Consider the following 23,766-nt stretch of genomic DNA (forward strand, 5'->3'; position numbering starts at 1 on the left):
GTCGATCTTTTGTATAAAACGGATGAACGAAACAATTTTTCTTTTTACTTGGTTACACTGTAGTCTCAAACAAACTAGTAACGTAATTTAATTCTTAATTCTTTACCCCGTAGGTCACGTACGATCATACAGAACCTCTAATAACCTAGCACTTCGCGGTCGTGTTATTGCCACTTCGTACACGACGATTGTTTGCAATTTTTTCGCACTTACCGAGATGTACGTGCATGGTTTATTAAATTTCGAAAGGTGTAAGTACGAATCGCTCGAACAAGGAGAAAACTTTTATTTTACGTGTCTCAAGTGACGTATTGTCTCCAGTCTACTGACTGGAACTGTGCCTCGTTAGCTGACCGCCGTTAACCCCGCCATTCTTCGACATGCCTTCATGCAACGGGATATATATATATGTATTTTTTTTCCACCAAATCTCGATATTTATAACTAAATTGTTGATTTTAAATTCTTGGACATTACTATCTCACTCTGTCTCTCTATTCGTCACGTGCCACAATGGAGTTTCATTTAACATAGGCTCTCCCCTGATAATTGGATGCGATTTAATCGCAGAGGATAACAACGTAGTTAACAACGTATTGTTATTTATACTAATCTAAAGTGACTCGAGGATGAATTTATAGAAACAGGAATTTTTATGTCAGTTTTGCTTTTCATCAATTGTTTGGCAAATGATTTTATTGCAAAATCCATCATCATCGAATTACATACAAAATTCGTCATATTGAAATATATTCTACGCTTTAACGCAACTTTGTACTTTACGTCGAATAGTATCAGATTTCAACACAGATACCAGAAATTATGATACGCTGACCGAATCTCTTTTTTCTTTCACAAGATTGTTTCCCCCATGTCGTTAATTCTAAACCTAGAATCCTTTCACATCAATTTATGATGATAGCGCGCATCGGAATCGTAATTAGAAAGTTACAGCAAGTCATGCCACGATATAATGCGTTTTCAAAATATGAAATTTAAACTAAATTACATTTCCGTCAAATCGAGTTAAATCCATTTAAATGTTCCAATACCACAATTCGTTAAACACCTGCCTCGGCGATAATGATAAAGTCGTTAATTGTATTTTTCCATCAGCGATTAAAATCGAATCGAAATAAAAATCGTAAATAACATTTTTTATTGCTGGCGCGTCGATCATTGTAATTTGCAAACCGAATGCAAAATTTAGACGGATTATAGTGGCAGTTTCTGACTTCATGCTCGCTGTCCATTCACTCAGTCGGTGTTGAGCGGTCGACGAGTCCGCGCGTGTTTATTTGTCTCTGCGAGCATCTCCTTTCGACTTGCAAAACGTGCAAGCATATTATACTCGGCCTTCGAATCGAACGTTTCCTAATCTTTGTCGAACAGTCCCCACAAATAAATAGACTCCTTTGAACAAATCAGTCGTCCGTGTAAAAGAATGAAATCGACAAAGTGTCGGGCAATATCAAAATAGTAGCTGTTGTACTGCGTGACAGAACAAGTGTCAGCTGTAGTTCTTCTCCTTCGTGCAACGTTCCCTCATTGAATATTGCCTGTTTTTGTAATCGACAGTTCTGACTTAACGCGTAACTGTTTGTCATCGAAAAATGCCTGCGCAACTAAGCAAACTCATCGACATACAATGCAAGGATTACTCGCATCATTGGACGAACTCCTGCGCGGCTGCGGCAGCTGGTCTCGGGTTGGATTCTATTCCAGAATGTCTAAAGTTATATGCCACCGTTTATATAGTACGTTTACCTTTTCGTTTTCTCTTGATTCTTCCCCAATGTTTCTTGTATCTTGTCCATAGTATATCGATCGCGTTACATGTATATCTGCAATTAATTCGCACAGTAAAACATATTATTACCAATCAAATTACATCGTCGGACACATTCTGTGACGAATAATAAGAATAGCAAAAAACAACATTAATAAAGATACATGTATATTAGCATGACATTGCAATTTTTATCGATAAATTTTTTTGTTTCGTCGCCGCATTGAATTAACAACGTTCAAATTCTCGCATCACGCGACTTTCTCTTCGCATTTCAAGGAACTCCAAATGATCCCATTCCAAATGATCCCTCGATGCTAATTAAACGAACGAAACTATCAGAATCATCAATGCTGAATCTCTATCTTCTTCTGTTATATTTTTTAGGCCGCACTTTTAATGAAAGGAAAGATACCATCCAAAGAAGATGCTAGAAAAACAATGTTAGGCCTTTTGCAATCAACAGCGTTTCTCTCGTGGAGTGCCTTCTCATATTCCGTCTTTATTTGCTTCTTAAGGTTTGCATGAAAAAGATTGTATACATTGTACAAAGATCCATTGAAAATTTGTGGAGTTTTAAGAATCAATTGCAAATAAAACTTCTCTGCTTGATTTCATGCAATTTGTTACTTTCTATGTAATTGCTACGTACTTTTTGTTTGATGTAACAATGTTTTTTAATTATGCAGCACGCCTTATATATTTATTTGAAAACTATATATATTTCAGACAAATACTTGGCAACTTCAATTTTCTGACTGTATCATTTCTTCCATCCTTTTTATCTAGTATAACAGCTATTGTTATAGAGAGACCATCAAGACGTCCTTTATTAAGTTTATATGTAGCTAATCTTGTGAGTAGATTAATTTCTTTTGTTAAGATGATATAAAATAACTTTTTTTTTTCTTTTTATAAAGATTTACATAAATCTATAGAAGTCATGATTCTTTCACATGTTTTGGTATACATAATAAATTACAATATCCTTTACTAGGCAACAGAAACACTATTTAAAATGGGAGTTGCAAGGGGTTATTATACTCCTGTTCCACAAGGTGCAACATATATTTTTGCTACAAGCATAGCACTATTACTTTATTTTTATCGTTCTAGACCAAATAAAGAACCTTCTATGTATAGGATATTTAGGTATTTATTTATGCAATGCTTTCACTCATGACAGTTCCAAACAATTCTTAATTAAAAAATTTTTATTAGAATTCTTGTTGGGAAATATGAAGAATATGATTTTGCTACAAAAAAAGACAATTTACATTGCAATACACAAATACGTTCTGATGGTGAAGGCAATGCTAGTAATAGTTCAGAAAGGCGTGATGTAAATAAAAAATCTTGTAAAAAGAATTTTAATATATTTATGAAATCCCTTGAAGTATATAGCAAAATTATAGAAAGATTAAAACTTCAAGGAAAACATAGTTCCTGTTTACATCCTTTTAGTTGTGCTCATCACATACTAAAGGTATCTATACTAAAAATGAATAAATATTAAAGATTACATATATACAGTGAAATGTATATTATTATCATTTTTATTTATAGGGTGTGATGGAACTATTTAGTTATGCTCTAAGTGCTCAATTAGTAATTAATTTGGTCTTTGGTATTAAGAAATTATTTGTGAACCCACTGTCAATAAGATCAATGATTTTTAAAAAAAGTAATCTAAATCTACCTATGTTTTTGGGTGGTTTTGCAGGAATTTATAGGGTATTATACTTTTATTACAAAAAGTCATTCTAGTTTTACATCCACTTTCATAATAATTTTCAAATCTATTTTAGCTAATATCCTGTTTGTTAAGGAGATTCTTAGAGAAAGATTCTCCTTGTCACGCAATTCCTGCTGGACTTATTGGTGGTTTAACATTTATGTTTTACAGTAGTAATACAATAGCTTTATATTTTATGTGGAAAGCTTTGCAGGTATTTTGATAAATAACTTCTTGAGTCTTAAATTTAATATTTTTATTATGTAAAATTTATACTTGCCTTTTTCATTTAGTTGTCATGGAATGATCTTGTGGAACAAAATATAGTACCTGAAGTAAAGTGGTTTGTAATTTTTTTATACTGCTTTTGTACAGCAGTACTCTTCCATGTAGCAATCTTTGAACCACACCTTTTAAGGTCTTCCTATTGGAAATTTTTATACGCTATATCTGGAGGAAGGTAATAGACACAATAGACTTATTATCCATTTAAATTTTTAACATACATTATATTACACTTTTTTTCTATATAATTTCAGGATAGCATCAATGTCTCGAGTACCATTAAACGTATTTGGTTTGGACTCAACTAAACATCTTGCAGATGTACTCAAAAAAACCAAAACTACCGATAAAAACACTTTTGCTTTTTAATTGAAAAAAGAATGTACTAGGAAGGAAGGAACTATGTTGATCTTTATTATTTGAGTAAAATATCCGAGAATCAATAACACGATTTGAAATGTTTGTTTTTACGTAAAAAGTATAAAAGAAACTTGTTAGCAAGTATACGTGCTATTGAGTACGCGTGTACTGAAGTAAGATTGTAGACACTCAAGAGGTTCGGAGAATGCTTCTTGTCTAAAAAAAAAAAAAAAAAAAAACACCTAACGCGTACCCATGTACCGTGCCAGTGCATCTGTACTGATCGGATTGTTCAAGAATTTGTAAGAACAAAAACCTTTTTCCATTTTACTTTTGTAACATTATATAAAATGTTAGTTAATATTACGTCATACATAAAAAATATATGTTAACATTTTTGCGAGAATAAGTTGAAATTTCTTTCGTACTATGAGCAGATTAACAGACCAAAGTACGAAGCTTTCATCCATGGATTGCCGTAGGCGGAGTCATTTCTATTCCCCTTACCTCATGATACCCCTTAAATGCCCGAAATAGTATTTCGGTACGCTTGTACTTGATAAATACTCATACTGAAATTTTCCAGGAAAAAATAGTAAAATATTCTAAAATAAATAAGTAAACGATAATTTCATAAAAAGCTGCATTTAAGATCATGAACTGCATCTGAATATTTATTAAGTACATTTATACTTGCATTAGTGTATGTTATAGAATAAGAATATCTTGGCTCCGCCTACAGTGCACGTATACTCATCAATATGGAATGAGAAATATTCTTCTGACCTCTTAATATTTCAGAAATATCTATCACAATCAAGTGCACATATATGGAATAAGTACAAAGTCGATCTTTGGTGACTATATTTTGTGGTTGTGTAACATTATCATTTGACATATCATGTAATTGCATACCTTGATAAAAAACATTAATACAATACTACCAAAGAGAAACAAACACACATAATAAATTTGCAATAGTTACATATAATTCTAAAATTATAGGCTTGTTAAATTATATTTGAAATCATTATTTGATAACATTACAAAAATTTGTTATACAATAGATATTTGTTTATTCTTTTTTAATGCATCTGTGATGTTACTAGTATGTTTAATTTATAAATTTTATACATTTGTATTGTGTTCATATACATAATAAGAAATGCGAAATTATTATTTTATAAATATAAGCTATTACAATGTAATGTAAATATTCTTTCAAGAATGTACAAAAATTTCTTTCCTATGTATAAAATTACATTCAATGTTTGTGATATCGAAATTTTATAAGTGATTGAAAAATTTTTTATAAGACAGTTTTGATAGAATTAGATAATTTATTTATAAAATTACAAAAGAACATTGTTGAATTTCTTTCCTGTTAACATATGAATAATGTAATGAATAAAATATTTGAAATACAACAAAGACTCTAATGTTCTATTTTTGTTTTTTAAGAGTTTCTAATGCTTTATTCATTATAATATTTCTATTTCTTCGATCCTGTTTTCGTTTTAGACGTTTCTTTTTTCTCAGAACATTATTCCAATTAATTCGACCGTGTATTTTTACATTTTTCATATCTATAATTCCAGGAAGGATTTCAGAATCTAAAACTGAAACATCGTATTTCTGTACTATCATATTGAGTGGATTTACAAATTCCAGTCCGTCATTTTGCCATGGAAGTAAACCAATTGGACTTTCTGCCCAATTATGAGTTGCTGAAAAATTTTTTGATAATATTTCGTTAATACATTTTGGAATTTAGAAGTAGGTACTTAAGTTTATATACTTACCAACTGCAAAGTTCCAATAATTATTTCGAATTTTTTTATCAGCTAAAAAATGAAGTATTTCATCTTCTACTTTATTTGTGTCTACCAAATATTCATCATCTTTAAGATCACTTAGGGTAAAAATTTTTTCACACTCGATAGAATTTATATCATTTTTATCAAGTGGTACCATTATAGAAACATTCATTAAATTCAACAATAACTGTTTACTTTTATTATCTATTTTTGAACTTAATAATTCCAAAATAGGTACAATGAATTTGAGTGAAAATTCATTGATATTTAATATAAGTTTTGAAATAAATTTTATATCAGTTAAACATGATAGTACTGTATCTGATAAATTAAACCATAATACACATTTCAAATGTGGATAAATATGATCTACCTCCTCTTTAACCTTAAGTTCAAAAGCTTTTGATGGCAATTTTTTTTGCATCTTTTCTAAATGATACTCCAAAGTTCGACATATACTATGTGCAATATCTAATTTCAAAAAACTATATGATATAGAACTTATCCATAAAGAAGCTAATAATTTCTTTTCTTCACTTACTTCATTATTGTTTACTAATTCAAGTAATTTTACAATTAATACTTCCATAAAATCTTTTTCACATAATAAAAATATTATATCTTTCCAAAATTCGACCATGTCTAATGGCAAAACATTTTTTTCCAATTCATTTTCAGTATTCTTACTAAAAATTGCTAACATATTTTTACTTGGTAAAAAAACTTCTGAACTGAGCAATGTATTACAGACTATATCTTTTTTACCAGGTATAGATTTTTTGTTAAGAAATCTAGATATTTCAGATAAAAGAACGATTCTTGCAGTTTCTAAGGTATACTTTTTGTCTTTTTTTATGTCATCATTGGCAGTCTCTATGTAATTATCTATATCATTTTCCATATCTTCACTATTCTCTTTTAATAAAGAAATAGCATATGAACGCAAATCTTGTAATGTTTCTCTATTAACAATATCAATTTGTTAGAATTTTTTTATTATTATAATATAAGTGAAAAATTATACCTACTTCAATTGAAGATCTGGAACATTTAACACTAAATGGTATCCAGCATGAATGTATAAACTTACAGAAGTCCAAAGTTCAATTAAATCATCAAAATCTTGTACTTCTTCGGTTTCTTGGACTTCCTTTACAGATTTTTTAATTAAATACTCTTCCATTCTTTTGGCTTCTTCAACTGCCCAATATTGTTTCTTTAAATATATCACGTGAGAAATATCTTTCTCTTTTAATGTTGTGGTTAACATAAAAATAAACTTACATGTAGCCAAACTAGTAATATATTTATAGCTATTCTCAATACACCAATGGATGGTAATTCATGTCCATGAGCAGTATCGTGTCTTAAATTCACTATCCATTCAGGAATATTGAGTTGCTTAGCTATCTGAAACAAGGACGTTTGCTTTGTGTGTCCTATGTTGGATATATGATTTAAAAGTCTCATTATCGTAGTTGAATACATCAGACACAAGTCATTTTCATAACTGATTGGTAATTCGCCGTTGTTAATTTTGGGAGTCCATTCCCGGTCTCTAGCACACACTTGCATAATTGCAAGAGTGCAATCAACGCCAACGGGTAATTTTGGTATCCTAAAACGCTATGAATTAATACTTATTTCATATGTATGTTTTACTAAATGTTTCTTCAATTGATTACCTTGCTTGCCACACAAGCAGCATTTCATAACCTTTATTCTGTTCGTTAACATTGTTAGAATAAACCTGTTTGTACACTTGATGCCATTCTGCGCTATATAACGTGAATGTAATTTTTAATCGAACATCTTGAAATAGAAAAACCTTTGACAACCCTAATACTTACAGAGAAAACCAAGGTACTTGCTTTATACCTTCTTGTCTCATGGAGAGCGCCATATTTGACACGTGCGACAAATTTTAAGTCGCTATCATTACCCAATTCATGTTAATGTGTGGGACGGATGAACACGCTTTAACATTATACATATACAGACACGAACATTCGTGTGCGATGTACTCGTAACTGTGGAGTAAACGTCGAACGAGCTATAAACGAAATTTTACAAAATATGGCGAAACAAGTAAAAATGGTATTAATAGATCTTAGTGGAACACTGCACATTGATAATTCGGTTATTCCAGGTGCAGTAGAAGCTTTAAACAGGTGGTATTTTCAATTTAATTTCATGAGAATTATTAACAGTTATTAGCAAACATTATGGCACCTCATATATATATATATATATATATATTTTTTAATCGAATGCATATTTTTAATGTTTAGATTTAATCCTGTTATTAATGTAAAATAATGCTTTAGTAAATAAAATAATACAATCTAGTAAAATGTAGATGTAAATTATTTTATTGTTAGTAATACAGGCTCAGAAGCGCTAATATACCGCTTAAATTTGTTACAAACACAACAAAAGAATCGGGTAACTTTCTCTATAACCGATTGGCAAAACTCGGTTTCAACATTAAGAGGGAAGAAATTTTTAGTTCCTTAGCTGCAGCAAGAAAACTAATCATTTCACGTAAATTAAATCCAATGTTATTCATCGATCCGGCGGCTAATGAAGATTTTGAAGATTTAATAAAAAATGATGATAAAAAGAATGCTGTAGTAATAGGCTTGGCACCAGCCAAATTCAATTACGAAGAATTGACAAAAGCATTCAGGTGTACCTTTTAACTACCTTATACGTCGAAACTTTATGTACAAAATTTTTACTGTATATAAAAATATTTTTTTTAACAATGTTTATAGTGTATTTGTTATTTGTAATATTATTCATCATTCCAGGTTATTATTAGATGGCGCATCGCTCATAGCTATTCATAAAGCACGATATTATAAAAGGTCGGATGGTTTAGCGCTTGGACCAGGTGCCTTTATTGCTGGTTTGGAATATTCTGCCAATGTCAATGCAGAAATTGTTGGAAAACCAACTGCGGAGTTCTTCAAAGCCGCTTTGGGAGATGTGCCTCCGGAAGAAGCAATTATGATTGGCGATGTAAAATTATTTTACATGTTTTAATTATAATGTTTTTTTTTCATTTTCAGTTTTTTATTTCGCCTGATTTTCTTTAGGACGTTAAAGATGATGTAGCCGGCGCCCAAGCTATCGGTATCAAAGGATTTTTGGTACAGACTGGAAAATATCGAGACGGAGATGAGAATACAATAATACCACCGCCTACGAAAGTATGCAGCTCTTTCATTCAAGCTGTAGAGTTTATTCTTGAAAAAGAAATTTAAATATGACTTTGTAACAGTAAAACAGTAGTGTTATGCATATGTATATATATATATATATATATATTTACATAAGTTATTCTGTATTAAATTAAATATTTTATTTAAATATTAATAATTCCGTAATGGTGTGTACATGATCTGGAGTAGTTTCACAATATAAAGAAGACTATAATTATAAAGAAACCCATAGAGCATCATTTATGATATGAAACATTACATTACCAAAATTTTCTTTTTTCTAATAATAATAAAAAGTGTTACAGATATTTTTTTCCGGCGTATTGGCCGACTAATAGCTGAAGATAGATGACTTTACAAACATTGTACGAATACCGTCTCATCACGCAGTAGGATGTAGAAAATTGTAGAAAATTTCATCTACTATCAATATATGAATGATCTTTATAAATTAGAATGAATCAACATGACTTTCACCATTCGTTTATAGAATTTTCAAGATACGAGACGATATTTCTCAAACTCTTATATCATTCTAGAAACAGAGAAAATAATCGTTGTAATTATGAATTTTTACTAATATACATAATCTTATTGTTAGACAATAAATATTAGAATTATGAAATATAGAACTACAAGTTATTGCTAAAAGCAATTATACAGAAAAAAATTTTTCTTAGTCTTTCTTAAAAAGAAATAGGTGCACTGCAAGAATTTCTGTTTAGTATAAAATTTGGCACCATTGCATAATCATTTTTTTTTTCTGCTTCCTATCTTTTTCTTAAATATGAGAATTAACATTTTATTTTAAGAATTTCGTCTTGTCCCTTACTAAAAAGACAGGGTATATAATTAGTTTTGATTTAAAGTTCTCACGTTTCAAAAGTGTAATTACAAGCGCTTTTTTAATACATTAATACTTCCATTAATGAACAATGTTATTTCTTTAATGAGGAAGGCTCAGTTATAACTTTTACGAATACTGTATGAAATGCACATTCTGTGTCTAAAACTAATATAATAGTACCTACAAGTGAAACTATTGAAAAACATAGTAAATCTTTATGAATTTGCAATTAAGCAAGTAACATAAAAATTCAATTATAATACGGAAAAGAAAATACGTAAGAGTTCTTTTTTACAATAAAACAAAATAATAAATTATCAAAAAATCTCGTTCAATTGTTACTGCTAAAAACACAATAAACAATCGATCTTGCGCCTAGTATTATATAAATAAACTTATGAACAGAACACTTATAAATATACAACTAAATACTAGATTCTAACAAAATATTTTCTACTATTATGCACCGCAATAGCATTAACTTACAATCCATGTTATTTTCAAAAGATTATTACATCAGTTCATAATTTAAATGCCCTCTACAACTTATAATCTAAGATCAGGCACGTGTTGATTTTCTGTTGCAATAACGAGGGTCATTTTACGAAAATATATTTCAGTTGAAAAATGAATAAAATAATCAAATGTGACATAATTGATACTAGGTCTTCCCAAAAATATACATATAATGCCGATATACAAATATAAAAATGAATCAAACTTAACTGCAAATATACAATATTTTTGGTAGCTATTCTATTAATTAACGTCCTTAGCTCAAGAAACATTTATCACAGAGCTCTAAAAATTCCTAATAAGAATAAGGAATATAACTAAGCAATAGTAAATATTTTTTTTTATATTATTAAATAAATGTAACAAAAGCTTAGCAAATAAATACTTACACTGTATGTAGCATGTTAAAATGTAACAATAACATAATCTCCAGATTTATTAAAAAGTTATTTCTGCGTCAATTTGATAACACAAAAATTACGTTTAGGGCCGTATCAATGAAGAACAATGTTTTCTTTCCTTTTTTTCTTTTTCTATTATCCCCCCTTTCTGTACGCTCCCCACTTTTTTTCTTTTTTTAGAAAAGTTAAGCATTTATCCCAATTTAATGAAATTGGTGTAAAGGCTTCCATTTTTGATACATTTGCTTCGATTTTATGTATACAGCCCATCACCATGGTTAAGGGTGACGTTACTTACAATCGTATTTGTATGTACAATTTGTAGAATTCTAGTAGAGTAAATATTTTAACGTATGATTAACTACACACTTTTTGTTTGTTATCTATTATAGTTGTCTTCTAAGGTCAAATTCTGCCAATTATATTTTTTTAATCGACAACTATAAATTTATACTTTTCTTCTCTCATATGAAACATCGTTATATATCTGTAATAAAAGTTTAATTATTGGAAGTTCCATTAAAGACAGAATTTGATCTTACTATACTGAAGACATACACTGTTATTTCCTATATTATTAATAGGAAATATTGAATCGTTAATTTGGCTGTTCAATTTTAATTTGATTAATAGTAAATTGACATTTCCTTCTTCCTTTTATAGTTTTTTTTTTTTTTTTTATAAATAACAAGGCAGATGTGTGGAGTACTGTTAATAAGTATGTATCTTTCGTTTGTTCGATTGTTTGTTTAAATAAAGTAATAGTTTATAAATTATAAAAAAATAACTATATAGAATTAATAAAGAAAAGATTGAGAAGCATATCAAGAATATAGCATTTAAAAGTACATATAATAATTTCCTGGGCCATATGCTTTATCCCTTACTTTTTGTGCTTAACTTTCCTTGTATTATCGAAGTGGGAAGACTATAAATGGCTGACATCAAATATTTAATACTTTGTACTAGTACAAAAAACATGCTTTTAGAAGCAGACTAATTGAAATTATGGTTATATTATTGAATTTGGCCTCAGGATATTAATGTACAAATATGAGCAATTTATATTAATACTCCAACACATTATTGCCTTTCATTCATTTAATTTTAAATATTCTATATATAACCTGGCTTTTACTCGTCTTCAGTTGCAGCATCTAATGAAACATCCACTGAAATTCGATTGAACATTTCATGAAATGAAGGTAATGTGAGATGCCACACTCTGCAACTAGACCACATATCTTCCGTTATTCTGCAACATATTTGTTTTATATGATCATTTTTAACAAGAAAAAATAAGTGAAAACATTTACTTACTTTATGACGGTAAAAAACCAAGCACACTTTAGAGATCTCTGTTCCGACGTACTTAGCCCTAACTATTTTACTGGCCGATAATGAAGTATTAAGTCTGCTGAACTTTTCCAAATAAAATGTCTGACCTAAAAAAAATAATCAAATAAAGATCATAAATATTTCTTACTATTGAACTAATATAATCATATATATATATATGAAAACATACAGTTCTTAAATCCATAGAAGGATCTAAAACTTGATCATTACATAACAATTCTACTTTTTCTTCGGCCAGCGAAGAATTATCAGCGTTTGAATCCGTATTTGTCCTATCTCCTGCCGGAGATCCTCCAGAAACTGTATTTCCAGCACCTGCTACCGATCCTGAATCACTTCCGGCACCAAGCACTTTATCGCAAACATGTTCTGCTACTTTACGAATTTGTATAAAATCGTTTGCGATTAAGCGATCCCTTGAAAAGTACACAATTCGACATTACAAAAATGTTATTTGCTTATTTAAAAAATTATTAACTTTTTCACGTACTTTTTTAAACTTTTGACGCCAGATGTAGCATGTGGAAGAAGATAAAATGATATTTTTATGAATTGTGGAAGATTTTTGTCCACAACAATGTTAACTACCCATGCTGGTACAGTTTCATTTAATAACACTCCTTCCATTTCTCCAGCAGCATCTCTAACTAACAATCTATACAAAGGTCTGCCTCCTACTTCACTAAAACATAATTGTATTTTCATTGCTACAATTGAAAATAATTAATCAAATTTTTTCAAGTTAAAGAAAATATTTAGAATACTTTTATACCTGAATATAACAGGTGTATGAGTTGGTACTGAGAAATACAGATTTCCTCCTCTGGTATGTATAGAACCATTACCATCATTACTGTTACCTTCATTTTCATCATCAACATGTAATGGTCTCCACCAATGTTCCAATAAAGCTTGCAGCAAAAGATTTCCATAATTTACTGAAAGAAAAAGAAAAACAAGATATGATATTGTAAGAATAGTGAAAAATAACATGTACATAAAAGAATAAACATTACCTTTTTGATCCACTGCATCATTTTCTGCAAGACCAGTTTCTTTTGCAGAAACCCATGCAGAAAAACAATCATTTTCATCTTGCCCTAAATGGATGGTCAACATCTATAAAAGTATAATATCAAACATTACTTTTACTCTTATATATATTAAAATTACAATCACCTTAATGAATTATGGAATTACATACCCCAGTTTTAAGATCTACACTAAACCAGTTTGGAACATATACCATTTTATTTCTTCTTTTTATTTCTTGTTCAAAATCTACTTTCCCTAAATCTTCAACTTTTCGTGCCTTTAATACATCATATAAAGCTACGTTTTCTTCTGTATCTTTTGTTAAAACATGTCTTCTGTCATTTAAAACATGACAGTGCCGTATCGCTGGACCACCCAATATCTTTTGTGCAGGCTCTGTATTTCTTACATGCGAGGTTACCCCACTAGCAGAGTCACAATAATCCTCAATTCCTAATTCTTGCCAATCCTTTTGACTTATAGACTACAATAAATTTTTAAAACGTTATTTACTTTATTAACAAGTGCTTTTTTCATGCAGAGCAAAAGAATGCAATACCCAATTATTTATAGTAGATTCGCTAGTTGCCACCCAAATACTGGACTGATCAGGTGTCATGACCATTTTTAACACAGGCGCTTTCTCTTCACAAATAACTGTATATCTTTCAGGATAACATGATAATTCAGTCATTACAACCCTTTTGTCTCTACCTCCTGATATTACATGACTGAAAGTATCTGTTGCCTAAGGATGATTTTTCTAATTTAATACAACCATTTGTATTATTTGTATTTGTACCATTTGTATCATTATTCATCAATTCTATTACAAGATATTAATATAGGAAGATAAATTATAATTACCAATAATGCCCAGACACCTTCCTTATGTACTCTGTAAGTTTGGATACATCTTTGTTGTCCTAATGACCAAAGTTTAATTGTTCCATCAGAACTGGCTGACAAACATTGAGTGCCATCTCTGTTTAGTACTAAAGCTTTAATATTATCCATATGACCACGAAGTTTCATTAGCTTGGTACAGTTCCTTGGGTCCCATACCCTTAAAACTTTTTCTGTACTACCACTCACTATAATTGTTCCAATCTGATTCATGGCAAGGCTATATATAGAGTCTTTATTCCCACTAAGAGATGATGCTGTAAATTATCCATATGTTATTTGAATGATTAAATTATTTACTCATGTTATAGACTGAATGTTTACTTGTTACTGTATTGTTGCTTGCTGTAAGAGCAGTTAACGTATTCACATCCCACAGAAAAATTAATTTATCTAAACCTGCACTAGCAACCTGTTCTTTATCTTTAGCATATGCTAGAGCTTTTACATAATCTTTATGTGTCCTTAACGTAGACATGCAGAAACCTTTGTGTGCATTCCATACTTTCACTGTTGTGTCAGAACTGGCCGATATTACTGTAAAACAATAATTTCTTTTCTCATTACATAAAAATACAATATATCATGCTCTTGGAAACAATAAATTTTTAATATTGATTTAGAAATGTAACAAAAGGTACGTACAATTTTTCCCACCGCAACATAATACTATATCATTGACCCAATCTGTATGATGCTCCATTGATTGAATATACGGGTCCTTCATATTTTTGCAATTCCATATCCTTATAATGCTGTCCCTACCTGCGGAGTAAAGCCTATGCAAAGCTGGATCATATTGCAATGAATTGACTCCAGCTCTATGTTTCTTTTCCACCTCGTCTCTTATAACCATAGACACCTTTATCAAATACACAAAATAACAAAGTAATTATCATTCGATACGCACTGAGTACGGTTTCAAGAAACTTTTTCGTAGGTTTCATTAACAAATTTCATCAATCGAGTAACATCAACTGAAAGTTTACAAACAGAAAAATTCATTTACGATGTCATTCGTGCCGCATCGCACATTAGTTATTACGTGACTCGCGGGCTCTCGAAGTTTTTATAAGAAAATTATGAAATCAATCAATAACTACATATAGCATCAAACGACAGATAACAAAAATATCATAGATCAATCGCGATTTTACTATTCCGTGCATCATCATGTGGCTATTTTAACAGACGGGGCAACGATTTTGATCAGCGAGACAGCGAAGAACTGAAAGAGCCGAGTCTGAAAGAAACTACGTTTTGAAAAGCAACGACGCACGTTCCTCCTCGACAGAGGAAAAGGAAAACATCATGGACAAGTTACCTGCACTTTCTTTCGAGCACTTTGCCCGCCTGTCTTGTGAGCTGCCATTATACCGCGAACTGTTCTGTAACTTTGCACTCGAAGGTGATAGGGGAATACATTCAAAATGTACGAGAGAATTACGCTGTTGCACTTTCACGTTCCGACGCGCTGTAACCACGCAGTAGTTTCATCGTTCATCGCATGAGAAACCTTACATGACCAGAAAATACTATGTCGATGCTCGTAAAAAACAATCCAGTGCACATCACACTGATGTCTTGAACAGCTGTCAGCCGATCAGGCGTAAACAGCGTTCATGACGATCGTATGGTGAAACTGACAATGTCCCAACGCCGGTATCAATACGTTCCGACGTTATACACATAACGTTACATCACGTTTCGAAGCGTCTGACAACGTTTGTTGTGATTGAATAAAGCCGGATATATCGTTCGACGTATCTCGTATCTTAACCGATACACAAGCTATCCAACCTGTGCGAAACTCGTCGCAGGTCTTAATTCAGGTCTCTGCATGCGATCGGTTGCCGTAACGCCAAGCTGAAATTAAAATTTGGATTCGGAGAATTGGTACTTCGATACATCGGTAGCCTTACGACCAATGGTCTAACAAGACACAACTGCGAATGATTATCCGCGTTAGCTAACCAATAAGAAATAATAAATACATCGTATTCAGGTGTATATAGCTTCCGGAAAATATTTCGATTGATGACGTATTAACCTCGAGCCAATCAAAAAATCTCGACTGATTATTGAGAACCGCCTTGAACCGCAACAAACACGCTGCTCCCTGCTTTCATATTGGTTTGAGAACGTGTGGAAACGATTTCTGGAGATCGGCAATATCGTCTTTGAATCTTCTTGTTTAATCGAGAGCGCGAATAAGATCGCGTTTACCTGTAATTTAAGAAATTTACGTGACAATTCGAGACGTTCTTTCGTTTCTTCTAACGTCTTATTTCGTGCGAGACTCGAACGTGTTCCGAAACTCATCAAAGCGAAGTGGCGAGGATATCCTTCATTAATCCTGTCCGGAAAGACAGCATCTCCGGTACGCCCATGAAAGAGGCAAAGGTGTCCGTCAGTTGAATGCCGCCATTTTCCTAGTGTACGAACGTTCTGTGATTTTGGTTAAACAATCGTGTGCCACTGCGCATACAACGTGTCCCGGCGTGTTGTACGTCCCTGGCTAACTCTACGTTATGAATCAGTCACGGAATTTCACATCATTGTTGAACCCGAGTTATTTACAAAACGCCCAACAAAATGCTGCGACTGCGAACGCGGCTGCTGCTGCGGCTGCAGCAGCTGCCGCGGTGAGCGCAGCAATTGCTAACGGAACGCAGCTTAACTCCAATTCTAATCCCACGGCGAATAACACGAGGAAACGCGAAGCGGAAAGTATGTCCGATTATTGATATCCTTATTACGCCACATTGATTTCATTCTAGCGTCACGCGACCTGGTTTCTCATGCGCAATTTGTCTAAGGTAGGATTTCTTATAAGAAATAGCTTGGACATCTGAGAAGCATTTAGAAGCATATTTTTCTGATATATTGGTATTTAACGTAAAAAAAAATTTAGACATCTGAAAATCATTTATGAGCATATTTTTTTGATATATTGGTACATAATACATATAAGAAATAATGTGAACATTTATAGGAAATCTCATCTTTGGTCGTATGATTTTACATATTTTAGTCCTGTGTGTCTGTTATGTTGTTTTTAGTTGTTGGTTTTTTTCTTGTTTGAGTTATATAAAAAGAAGAAAAAAAATGTATAAATTATACAAAATTGAGCACCAAATGCTTTGTTATGGAGTTATGAATAAAAATTTAAGTTAGTAGCAATGTGTTTTTCATTATAGTATGCAGACAACATTGTTAAATATATGTGCTTCTTCATTAATTGTAATATCATCAGAAATAAGTTTTTATTTCATCAAGCTTGATATCAGTAAATAATAGAATTAATTATACTACAAAGTTCCTGAGGATTTTACTAAGTTTCAATAAAATCAGGTTTTTAATACTTTGTCCTAGTTCTCCATGTAAAGTTACTTTTGTTGAACAAATTTTTTGTTTTAAAGTACTCCGTAAGTATAAATTAAATGGAAGAAAAATGCGTAGCTACTTATTTCATACATACAATATTTGTTTATAAGTCTGTAACAAGAAGTTTTCTGACAAACTTTATATAACATTTTTTTCTTTTTTTTATGTGTTAATAAGGCTTGTACACTTTAGCTGTTTAAGTTCTGGATATCTTGTATATTGTCTAACAAATGATTTTGTTTAGATTTTAAGAATATTCACAAAGGAAATTAAATTTATTTAGAATCAAATTTTTAAGTGTACACATTGGGTTTATATACATCTTTTAGATGATGGTAAACAGGAAAAAGAAACAAAAGAGGAACGCAGGAAGAGGAGAAAGACTAGATGGAGCGGTAGTGAACATGACAAAACTTTTATACCAGGCATGCCTACAGTTCTACCAACAAACCTGACTCCTGAACAGGAGAAAGCGTACCTCTGTAAGTTTATTTTCTATATTTTAGTCATCATTTTTATTTAATTACGTATTATACACACACATATATGAGCAGGATATGATTCAAGAATCATGCTTCTGCGTACAAATTTCTAAGATTTAATTTTGTAGTACAATAAAAGATGTAAGTATGTATGTATAAAAATAGTTGCCAGAGGTAATTGCACTTTTAAGTACTTTCAACGAGTTTGGCAATAGGAATTGCCAATTTTGCTGAATGATGAATATCGAGTTATCAAATTTCCTAGACAGTCTAAATTAATCACGTTGAAGTTACTGTTAGTTTTGTTTCTCATATGTTTCTAAAAAACTCAATCTCATTTACATTTAATAAATCACGAGCAAAATTGTTGATATATTCGTAATTAACTGAGAGAGAAGTAAGAACTTATTAAAGAGAGAATTTAGAAGATTTTACAAAATATTATACTTAGGTGAATATTCTACACTTTTGAGACATGCTTACATTATAGAATGTATATGGTTATAGCAAATTGGCAATATCTAACTGTTGGGGTTTCCGCCCCCTCTAACCCGTTGGTTTACAGTTCAGCTGCAGATTGAGGAAATCAGCAGGAAGCTACGTACTGGAGACCTTGGAATTCCACTTAATCCAGAGGAAAGGTTTGAACGAAACTTACATACCAAAAATGACCATAACATATCTACAATACCTATCTACTGACCATTCAGCAGCCCATAAATACAGGGGCCTTATGATATGGCTCCAATACAGTTAGTGTGGGATACTGATGTCTGTTTGAAAAGATTGGGCTTGATTAAAGCCACCACGCAGCACAGAAGATGAATTTTGATAATATTGGTTTGCCCTAAACAATTTCTTTTACTAATTCATTTTTTATTAAACACTGCTACAAAACTCTTGGTTAGTAAATCTAACAGAAATAATTTGGGGCAATAATTAAAGTGACAATATATTAGTATTAATACTTAAATATAAAAAAAATATATGTTTTTGTTTTAAACATACTTGGTCTGTTTTGAAAATAAAAATTTTATAAATTCTTTATACGTCAATAATAACATTTGACATGTAACATTTGATACAATTAGATGTATAGATCAAATAGTGATCATAGTAGCAGTGTTTAACACACAGTGGGTATTCTAGTCCATATATCTTTTTAAATAGTTATATTTTTGCACATGTAGGGAAATTCAGAGGTGTTCCTATGCAGACTGTTTTATTGAAGTTAATAGGCTGTATTTATCATTATTATACGCACCATTGCAAGTTGTTCAATATCAATTGGTTCTTTTAGTAGGATAATGAAAATTTTGTGCATAGGGCACCTTAATAGACACTTTTATTAGGCTGCCGTGATTTGCACGGCATTTTATATCTGGTTAATATCGCAATGCCACAGGAACATTTATCGTTAATTAACTAAAATAGATTTTTAACTTTAATCACAACTTAATGAGAGATTTCAGGCAAATGATAAAATTCATAAAATTATAATTGCTAATATAAGCATAATACTGTAAAGATCAATATTACGTTACTTTCAGGTACAACTTAAATAAACACACGTTAATTTTTCTAATAAATTAATTTACTCCAATAGGTTTAACTTTTCTGATTTTAGCTGGAACCATTATTTTATATCATTGTGTTTCATTAGTATTATACAATATAGTAAGATATACAAACTATTATTGACTAACCCAAAAAAATTATTTCCTAATAATCACAGGATCTATCTTAGCAGCTGACATCATACCGATTTCTGCCGTGCACAAACGCGCAGTCTTCCAGTGGTTACCTACTGAATAGACTAATAGGAATGTTATATTTAACAATATTTAATTTTTTATTCTTTATTTTAACATTTTGACACTGTTGGAAAACTTCAAAAACTAATCTTTCCTTAAATCTATACAAGTGTAATATTTTACAACAATTAACAATTTTATCAATAGGAATCTTTGCATCTATTTTATGCCTTTATCAAATTTGGTTTAAAATTAACAGATACATATGTCCTTTAAACATAAGTAGCAATTAACTCTCTTAAAATTTTATATTATCTTTTTTAGCACATTATTTCACCTTTAGCGAAAATATTAGATACGTAATATTAAGAAAATGTTCATACATGATTTATACAGGGATGTACTTAATAGATCTTTTTAATTTTTATTTCAGTTTTTTAATATAAAAACTTACATTTGATTTATTCAAGGAAATATGTTATGTTTAGCAATACTTTCAATTTTCCAACATGGTCAGAATCTACTTTATTTGTTAAAAAGAGAAGGAAGGAATATATGTTAAGAAAAGATTTATGACTAAAGCCTAATAACTTTGAAAATCAATTAAAATGTTATCTCAGTTTCCAACTTTCTGCTAATCAGCAGTTCTTTTCTCACTTAATCACACAATCATAGTAGGATCAGGTTGCTTGTATGCTAGTACATCTTAATGCAAACTTTGTTTCTTGACAAAATTTTTTTTTTTATTTTGCAGATCTCCATCTCCAGAACCCATATATAGTAGCGATGGTAAACGGTTGAATACAAGAGAATATCGAACTAGACGTAAATTGGAGGAAGAACGTCACAATCTTATTCAGAAGATTCTTAAAATTAATCCAGAATTCAAACCTCCACCAGATTATAAGTAATTAAAAAAATATATATATTTTTTACGCATATTTAAAATTATATGAGCTGCATTTAAAATATTATTTTTAGGCCACCAATAATACGAGTACATGATAAAGTAATGATTCCTCAAGAAGAACATCCAGATATTAATTTTGTAGGCCTTTTAATTGGTCCACGTGGGAATACATTGAAATGTATGTGAAAATAACTTAAGATATTCATAAAATATATAAATTTTATGCAGATTATGTACTACTGTTGCCTGTTTTAATATTACAGCAATGGAAAAGGAAACTGGAGCAAAAATAATAATTCGCGGTAAAGGTTCTGTAAAAGAAGGAAAAGTTGGAAGGAAAGATGGACAACCTTTACCTGGTGAAGATGAACCTTTGCATGCATATATTACTGCTAACAATTTGGATGCCGTAAAGAAGGCTGTAGAAAGAGTATGTAGCATTTTTAGCAATATATACAATCAACGTAATTGTATTATTAAAGTATTTTTTTCAATAGATTCACGAAATTATACGACAAGGTGTTGAAGTACCCGAAGGACAAAACGATTTACGACGCAATCAACTTAGGGAATTGGCTTTATTGAATGGAACATTACGCGAAAATGATGGACCACGTTGTACTAATTGCGGTGCATCTGATCATAAATCATGGCTGGTCAGTATATTGACGTTCAAATATCAATAATATCTTAATGTTTACAAATAGATTAATTCTTATTTCAACTGTTACAGTGTCCAGATAAACCCAACGTAACAAATAATATAGTATGCTCGAGTTGCGGTGGAGCAGGCCATATTGCACGCGATTGTAGATCTAAGAGACCCGGGCAGGGTGGACCCGCTGCCGCAGGTATGGGAGGAATGGGACCAGGTGGAGATAAAGCCAAAATAGACGAAGAATATATGTCCCTTATGGCAGAATTGGGTGAAGGTCCGCCACCTGATCGATCTAAAACCGGACAACCGCGTCAACCAAATCCAAATCCCAATTATCCTGGTCTTTTTGATAGGTAAATTCTATTTATTTCTTTTCTTTGATAGGTTAAATTTTTTTTTTATACGAAACGTATACATATGTATATATCTGTAATAACCATCATTTAATTCTGTTTAGACAACAAGCACCTCGTGCTTTAATGGCAGCACCTGCACATCCACCGCCACAAATGATGCAAGGTGGTCCAATGATGCCTCCACCAGGAATGGCTCCGCCACCATGGAGTCAAGGAGAAGTGAACAACATGAATGGAATGAACATGCAGTGGCAACCTCCAGTTAGTATGCCTCCGCCACCTGGTGTGATGCAACCACCTCCTCCGCCGCCTGGCTCTACATCTCAACCAAATATTCCACCACTGATGCCTTGGATGGCTGGAAATAATCAACCACCGCCACCAGGACAAATGCCACCGACACAAATTCCACCACCTGGAATGGGTATACCGCCATGGCAGCAAGGTCAACAAGGGCCAATGCGTCCACCTCCACCGGGAACTGCTCCACCACCAGGATTTCCAGGATGGCAACCGCAACAGATGGGTGGATGGCCGCCAGCAGCTCCTGTTCCTCCGCCACCTCAACAACAAACGCCAGCTCCTCCTGGCATTGATCTCAATACTTTACCTACATTATTGGCACAACCACCTCCACCACCGCCACCAACTAGTTAGTGCAAAGAATCGTCAATTTGTTTAATCAGATCTTTATTCGTACAATAGAGGGATATTATCGGTCGTGTCAGTAAATAGATTATAATATTGGACTGAAGACAGTTAATTTAGTTGGAATGATTCGCGATTTTAATTAGTCCGTTCGTCATCCATGATTTTGTTTTCTGTAAGTGGGGAAGTATGTGTTAGTTAGATGAATATTTTTCAATCCACTCATTCAACAAATATGTAATGTTTATAATGAAATGTCTTAGGTTTGCGATATATTTTCGGAGCTTTGAGTACGTATTATATTTGACATACGAAAAATCAATTAAATTTTGGTTACCATTATCTTTCGAACTTATTCTATGTATCTAAAGTTGTCTTTACAAGTGTAAATGTAAGTGATATGCCAAACACATTTTTATAACGTTACTTTCAGCACTTCACAATTTTTACGTATATGTTTCTGTAAACGTAATATACATTATAAACAAGTTTACTTGTACTTTTAGTAGTATGCATAATATGTATTATGTATACCGTAGTAACTTTGTTGCTCTGTACAAGTGTTAATCAATTTTTGCTTCATTATATTGTCTAGTATTAAAACGAGCATTATGCTTATAAAAGTTTCGAAAGCAGAATCATGTTTTGCAAGATCCTACAACATTTTAATGTTGCTAAGGTATCGTGACTTCCGTGAATAATTTTACATTATTTCGCCAATATTCAACGAATGTAACTTGCGATCGAATATTAGATGATATAATGAAACATCAGAATTGTTGCTTGCATAAGCAATGAAATTTATCAATTTTAAATATCTTACGTTATTTAAATGTTAGCTATAATTTCTCTAAAAACAGATGTCTTTATTTTGCTTCACAACACATCTTCATTGGTCACCGGAATATAATACTGCAAACGTCCAAGCGCAATAATTTCGTATCACTGATTTACTAGTAAGAAATAAATTTGTCGAGATCTTAAATTATACGAAACCTTCGCTTTATATATAAAATAATATTAGTTATGTTTAGGACGCAAAATGATAGTTTGTGAAACTTCATTATAGCTTAATGTGTATGGTAATTACACAATAAAGATATATCATATTAAAAAATATATATATATATATATATGTACAAGTATCTTTTTTAACCCGGGATTACCCACCTGGGGGTCTAGTGCAGGTACATCCCGGCACTAGACCCCCACGTGAGTAATCCCGAGTTAAATGTATTTTCGAAATAGGTAAACTTATTTATTTATGGAAAAAGAATAATTGTAAAACAATTGT

General features: G+C 31.5%; 5 protein-coding genes across 8 annotated transcripts; 3 read left to right on the plus strand and 2 right to left on the minus strand.

Moving 5' to 3' along the window:
* Positions 1-90: 90 nt before the first annotated feature.
* LOC122534465 (transmembrane protein 135-like) lies at positions 91-5,025 on the plus strand. Its single transcript, XM_043665108.1, has 10 exons — positions 91-251; positions 1,579-1,757; positions 2,177-2,307; positions 2,519-2,645; positions 2,787-2,941; positions 3,011-3,275; positions 3,356-3,523; positions 3,598-3,738; positions 3,818-3,984; positions 4,064-5,025. Exons 2-10 carry the CDS (start codon positions 1,614-1,616, stop codon positions 4,176-4,178), a joined length of 1,413 nt encoding a protein of 470 aa, XP_043521043.1. The 5' UTR covers positions 91-251; positions 1,579-1,613; the 3' UTR covers positions 4,179-5,025.
* A 488-nt stretch (positions 5,026-5,513) lies between these two features.
* On the minus strand, positions 5,514-7,970 carry LOC122534463. Of its 2 annotated transcripts, none has more exons than XM_043665106.1 (6): positions 7,837-7,921; positions 7,672-7,759; positions 7,271-7,604; positions 7,015-7,202; positions 5,972-6,948; positions 5,514-5,896 (listed from the first exon to the last, which is right to left on the minus strand). In XM_043665106.1, the coding sequence occupies exons 2-6, from the start codon at positions 7,692-7,694 to the stop codon at positions 5,613-5,615; spliced, it is 1,806 nt and encodes a 601-aa protein (XP_043521041.1). In that variant the 5' UTR covers positions 7,695-7,759; positions 7,837-7,921; the 3' UTR covers positions 5,514-5,612. The 2 variants fall into 2 exon arrangements, with proteins under 2 accessions (XP_043521041.1, XP_043521040.1); XM_043665105.1 differs by having other exon boundaries at positions 5,515-5,896; positions 7,672-7,764; positions 7,837-7,970.
* Positions 7,971-8,020: 50 nt separating this feature from the next.
* LOC122534469 (haloacid dehalogenase-like hydrolase domain-containing protein 2) lies at positions 8,021-9,444 on the plus strand. The gene is made up of 4 exons (XM_043665116.1): positions 8,021-8,157; positions 8,376-8,675; positions 8,800-9,010; positions 9,088-9,444. Exons 1-4 carry the CDS (start codon positions 8,063-8,065, stop codon positions 9,253-9,255), a joined length of 774 nt encoding a protein of 257 aa, XP_043521051.1. The 5' UTR covers positions 8,021-8,062; the 3' UTR covers positions 9,256-9,444.
* Positions 9,445-10,085: 641 nt separating this feature from the next.
* LOC122534462 (WD repeat-containing protein 48) lies at positions 10,086-16,206 on the minus strand. 3 transcript variants are annotated; one of them, XM_043665103.1, is made up of 12 exons: positions 15,602-16,206; positions 14,923-15,139; positions 14,602-14,814; positions 14,239-14,534; positions 13,931-14,119; positions 13,541-13,855; positions 13,109-13,455; positions 12,827-13,018; positions 12,506-12,752; positions 12,298-12,422; positions 12,105-12,232; positions 10,086-11,464 (listed from the first exon to the last, which is right to left on the minus strand). In XM_043665103.1, the coding sequence occupies exons 1-10, from the start codon at positions 15,647-15,649 to the stop codon at positions 12,360-12,362; spliced, it is 2,127 nt and encodes a 708-aa protein (XP_043521038.1). In that variant the 5' UTR covers positions 15,650-16,206; the 3' UTR covers positions 10,086-11,464; positions 12,105-12,232; positions 12,298-12,359. The 3 variants fall into 3 exon arrangements, with proteins under 3 accessions (XP_043521038.1, XP_043521039.1, XP_043521036.1); XM_043665104.1 differs by having other exon boundaries at positions 10,086-12,232; positions 13,109-13,274; positions 13,353-13,455; positions 15,602-16,204; XM_043665101.1 differs by having other exon boundaries at positions 10,086-12,232.
* Positions 16,207-16,446: 240 nt separating this feature from the next.
* LOC122534464 (splicing factor 1) lies at positions 16,447-23,593 on the plus strand. The gene is made up of 9 exons (XM_043665107.1): positions 16,447-17,007; positions 17,994-18,146; positions 18,712-18,787; positions 20,655-20,807; positions 20,882-20,988; positions 21,074-21,240; positions 21,308-21,466; positions 21,544-21,821; positions 21,926-23,593. The coding sequence occupies exons 1-9, from the start codon at positions 16,809-16,811 to the stop codon at positions 22,479-22,481; spliced, it is 1,848 nt and encodes a 615-aa protein (XP_043521042.1). The 5' UTR covers positions 16,447-16,808; the 3' UTR covers positions 22,482-23,593.
* Positions 23,594-23,766: the final 173 nt, after the last annotated feature.

This window comes from Frieseomelitta varia, unplaced genomic scaffold (assembly GCF_011392965.1).
Source record: "Frieseomelitta varia isolate USP_RPSP 00005682 unplaced genomic scaffold, Fvar_1.2 scaffold_60, whole genome shotgun sequence".
Taxonomy (NCBI): domain Eukaryota; kingdom Metazoa; phylum Arthropoda; class Insecta; order Hymenoptera; family Apidae; genus Frieseomelitta; species Frieseomelitta varia.

What these genes read in the sequence shown, in the direction of transcription:
- LOC122534465 (XM_043665108.1), top strand. Translation starts at nt 1,614, where the DNA reads ATGCCTGCGCAACTAAGCAAACTCATCGACATACAATGCAAGGATTAC. An exon ending in GTCTTTATTTGCTTCTTAAG is followed by an intron (nt 2,308 to 2,518) that starts GTTTGCATGAAA and finishes TATATATTTCAG; the next exon opens with ACAAATACTTGGCAACTTCA. An exon ending in GTTTTGCAGGAATTTATAGG is followed by an intron (nt 3,524 to 3,597) that starts GTATTATACTTT and finishes AATCTATTTTAG; the next exon opens with CTAATATCCTGTTTGTTAAG.
- LOC122534463 (XM_043665105.1), bottom strand. Translation starts at nt 7,889, where the DNA reads ATGGCGCTCTCCATGAGACAAGAAGGTATAAAGCAAGTACCTTGGTTT. An exon ending in CTGCTTGTGTGGCAAGCAAG is followed by an intron (nt 7,605 to 7,671) that starts GTAATCAATTGA and finishes ATAGCGTTTTAG; the next exon opens with GATACCAAAATTACCCGTTG. An exon ending in TATTACTAGTTTGGCTACAT is followed by an intron (nt 7,203 to 7,270) that starts GTAAGTTTATTT and finishes ATATATTTAAAG; the next exon opens with AAACAATATTGGGCAGTTGA.
- LOC122534469 (XM_043665116.1), top strand. Translation starts at nt 8,063, where the DNA reads ATGGCGAAACAAGTAAAAATGGTATTAATAGATCTTAGTGGAACACTG. An exon ending in GCAGTAGAAGCTTTAAACAG is followed by an intron (nt 8,158 to 8,375) that starts GTGGTATTTTCA and finishes TTAGTAATACAG; the next exon opens with GCTCAGAAGCGCTAATATAC. An exon ending in GAATTGACAAAAGCATTCAG is followed by an intron (nt 8,676 to 8,799) that starts GTGTACCTTTTA and finishes TCATCATTCCAG; the next exon opens with GTTATTATTAGATGGCGCAT.
- LOC122534462 (XM_043665103.1), bottom strand. Translation starts at nt 15,649, where the DNA reads ATGGCAGCTCACAAGACAGGCGGGCAAAGTGCTCGAAAGAAAGTGCAG. An exon ending in GTGCTCGAAAGAAAGTGCAG is followed by an intron (nt 15,140 to 15,601) that starts GTAACTTGTCCA and finishes TATTTGATAAAG; the next exon opens with GTGTCTATGGTTATAAGAGA. An exon ending in GTGTAGATCTTAAAACTGGG is followed by an intron (nt 13,456 to 13,540) that starts GTATGTAATTCC and finishes ATACTTTTATAG; the next exon opens with ATGTTGACCATCCATTTAGG.
- LOC122534464 (XM_043665107.1), top strand. Translation starts at nt 16,809, where the DNA reads ATGAATCAGTCACGGAATTTCACATCATTGTTGAACCCGAGTTATTTA. An exon ending in CCACTTAATCCAGAGGAAAG is followed by an intron (nt 18,788 to 20,654) that starts GTTTGAACGAAA and finishes TTTATTTTGCAG; the next exon opens with ATCTCCATCTCCAGAACCCA. An exon ending in ACGTGGGAATACATTGAAAT is followed by an intron (nt 20,989 to 21,073) that starts GTATGTGAAAAT and finishes TTAATATTACAG; the next exon opens with CAATGGAAAAGGAAACTGGA.